The sequence below is a fragment of the Sardina pilchardus genome, chromosome 21 (assembly GCF_963854185.1).
Source record: "Sardina pilchardus chromosome 21, fSarPil1.1, whole genome shotgun sequence".
Classification (NCBI taxonomy): domain Eukaryota; kingdom Metazoa; phylum Chordata; class Actinopteri; order Clupeiformes; family Clupeidae; genus Sardina; species Sardina pilchardus.
The window spans coordinates 3414675-3417174 of record NC_085014.1 but is presented as its reverse complement, the minus strand read 5'-3'; the positions used below and the strand labels follow the sequence as shown (position 1 = coordinate 3417174).

The window sequence follows — 2500 nt, the reverse complement described above, 5'->3', positions numbered from 1 at the left end:
ATGGATCCGGACCCGGTACTGATTTTCAAATGGCGTGTGAGAGTACAGAGTGTTGCTCTGCTCTGTCTGCTATAAAACAACCTGGAGCTGCTAGCCGAGCAGCAGAGCAGGCACTGAGAGCTAGCGCTAGCTTCACCCAAAAGCATGAATGATTTCGTAAATCTGCTTTCCCCGCTCACGTGTCACCATAACAACCGCCGCGGTAATCTGTCAATGCCGACAGGAAGTGACACGGCACAGGGGCATCAGCAGCAATGGGATTCCACAAGCCTGGTGGCCATCATATTAGGGGGGGTTCCCAAAGCAGAGGTGAAACAGCACAATATCCTATTACAAAGCACTTAAAGATAATGCTTTATTGGAGGAATAACCCACACACACACACACACACACACACACACACACACACACACACACACACACAGAGGGGGCCGACCAAAGGACTAACACACACACACAAACAAAACATACTAATCCCACTAAGACACATGCAGACAAACAACATCCTATTACGCTGCACTTAAAAATAATGAGGAAACACACACACACACACACACACACACACACAGACTACACAAACATACAAAGATATACATTCCAGACATATGCGCACAAGCACAATGAGAGACAAACACATGCACACACACACCCACCCAACCACACACACACACACACACACACACACACACACACAGACACAGACACACACACACACACAGGTCTCACCTGCGCCTCTAACTCTGTTCCCTTAGCCTTGGGGCTGCTGCTGGCTCTGGAGTTCGGCCTGGACAGAGACGTGGTGACGACGCTGGTCTTGACCTTTGACCCTGGCTCTGCCTGACCCTCCTCCTGGGAGGACCTGCTCTCCGACCTGCTGAAGCCCGGCGCAGAGCCCTCTCTCCTGGGCAGGGAGCCCTGGGGCGACCCCGGAGCACTGCTGCCCCTCGGGGGGTCCCTGGCGGACGCGCGGCGGCCCGAGGGGAGGGTCAGCGTGGGGGTCACCCCGCACCCCCCCGACCCCTTCTTCAGCCCCAGCTGGGACGGGCGCAGCACGTGTTCGCCCGAACGTCCCCGGGCGCGGCTCACCTGCTCCAGGTAGCCACCGTCTCCGTCTCCGTCCCCGCCGCCCTCGGACAGGTCGAAGGGCAGCGCGCTGTCCACGCTGCGCGAGCGCTTGCGGTCCTCCGGGTCGATTCGACCGTGCCGTCCCGTCCGCCCGCGCCGCTGGGTCCCCGTGCCGCCCGTCCCATCGAAGTGGCTGATGAGCGCGTCGACGGCGGCCAGCGGCCCGGTGTCGATGTCTCGGCCCGTGCCGGCCAGGAAGGGGATGTAGCGCCGGTTCTTGTGCCGGTTGACGGACTCGGCGTAGAGCGCCTCCAGCTCGTCGTCGCCGCCGGGCGCCGGTCGCCCCGGCGACAGGGCGCGGGAGGAGGCGGCGGTCGCCGAGCTGCCGGTCGCCGTGGTGGTGGAGGAGGAGGAGGTGGAGGAGTTGCGGGAGCGTTGCGGAGCGTACGACGATGACGACGACTGCAGAACCGGCCCGCTGGAGTCCACCCGGCGCAGGGGCAGGACGTCGGGCTCGCGGGCGCGGACCGGACTCCCCGCGGAGACGGAACCGGAGCCGGCGCCGGAGGTGGCAGAGGTGGCAGAGGTGGCAGAGGCGGCGCGCTCCAGGCTGGAGTTGGCACTGCTGGCCACGCTGGGTGAGCGTCTGGACGGAGGAGGCACTGGTGCTGGTGCGGTGGGGGCAACAGGGTCGCTGGTGGGGGCAACAGGGTCGCTGGCGGGGGCAACAGGGTCGCTGGCGGGGGCAGCCTGGGGCAGCGGAACACGCTGCGCTGGGGGCAGTTTGGTCTGGGCGGGGTGAGCAGGGGCAGGAGCGGGCGTTTGGGGCTGTGCTTTGGGCTTGACCTGAGACTGGACCGGGGCACGGTTTGGGGCCTTGGCCTGGTTCTGGCTCTGGCTCTGGCTCTGGCTCTGGCTCTGAGGCGGGCCTCGCGTGGGGCTCTTGGGCACGTAAGGCCGGGGGTAGGTCTGGGTCTTGGGCTGAGGCGCCATCTTGGGTGCCTGCTGCTGCTGCTGCTGTTGTTGGGGCCCGGCGGGCGTGCGGGGCCGGTCCAGGCTGGAGGCCCTGGTGGCGTGGGCAGCGGTGGGCACAGCGGCGGGCACAGCGGCGGGCACAGCGCTGTCGGGTAGTGGCGCCCCCTGTGGGCCGGTGGAGGGGCTGCGGAAGGTCTCCAGCGTGTTGCTGTCGGGGTCGTAGGGCCTCAGCAGCTCCGGATGCTTCTGGAAGTTCAGCAGGTTGGGGCTCCGCCGGGACGCCTGCTGCTGCTGCGGGTCCTGGTTCTCCTTCAGGCCCGTCGTCACGGCGGGGGGGCCGTCGGTACCGGTACCGGTACCGGTGCCGGTGCCGGTGCCGGTACCGACGGGCTTCTGGGCGCGGAACTCCACGAAGGGGCTGGGCCCGCGGAAGTCGTAGTCCCGGTAGTCGTCGATGAAG

The 2500-nt window shown here is 65.3% G+C and overlaps 1 protein-coding gene across 1 annotated transcript in view; it reads right to left on the bottom strand.

Moving 5' to 3' along the window:
- Positions 1-2500, bottom strand: part of cgnl1 (cingulin-like 1) — a 59482-nt gene that overhangs the window by 48045 nt on the left and 8937 nt on the right. Inside the window, exon 2 of the mRNA XM_062524613.1 lies at positions 727-2500. This exon is cut by the window's right edge and continues 320 nt beyond it. Within this exon, the coding sequence (XP_062380597.1) occupies positions 727-2500 (1774 nt within the window). The remainder of the gene's footprint in view (positions 1-726) is intronic.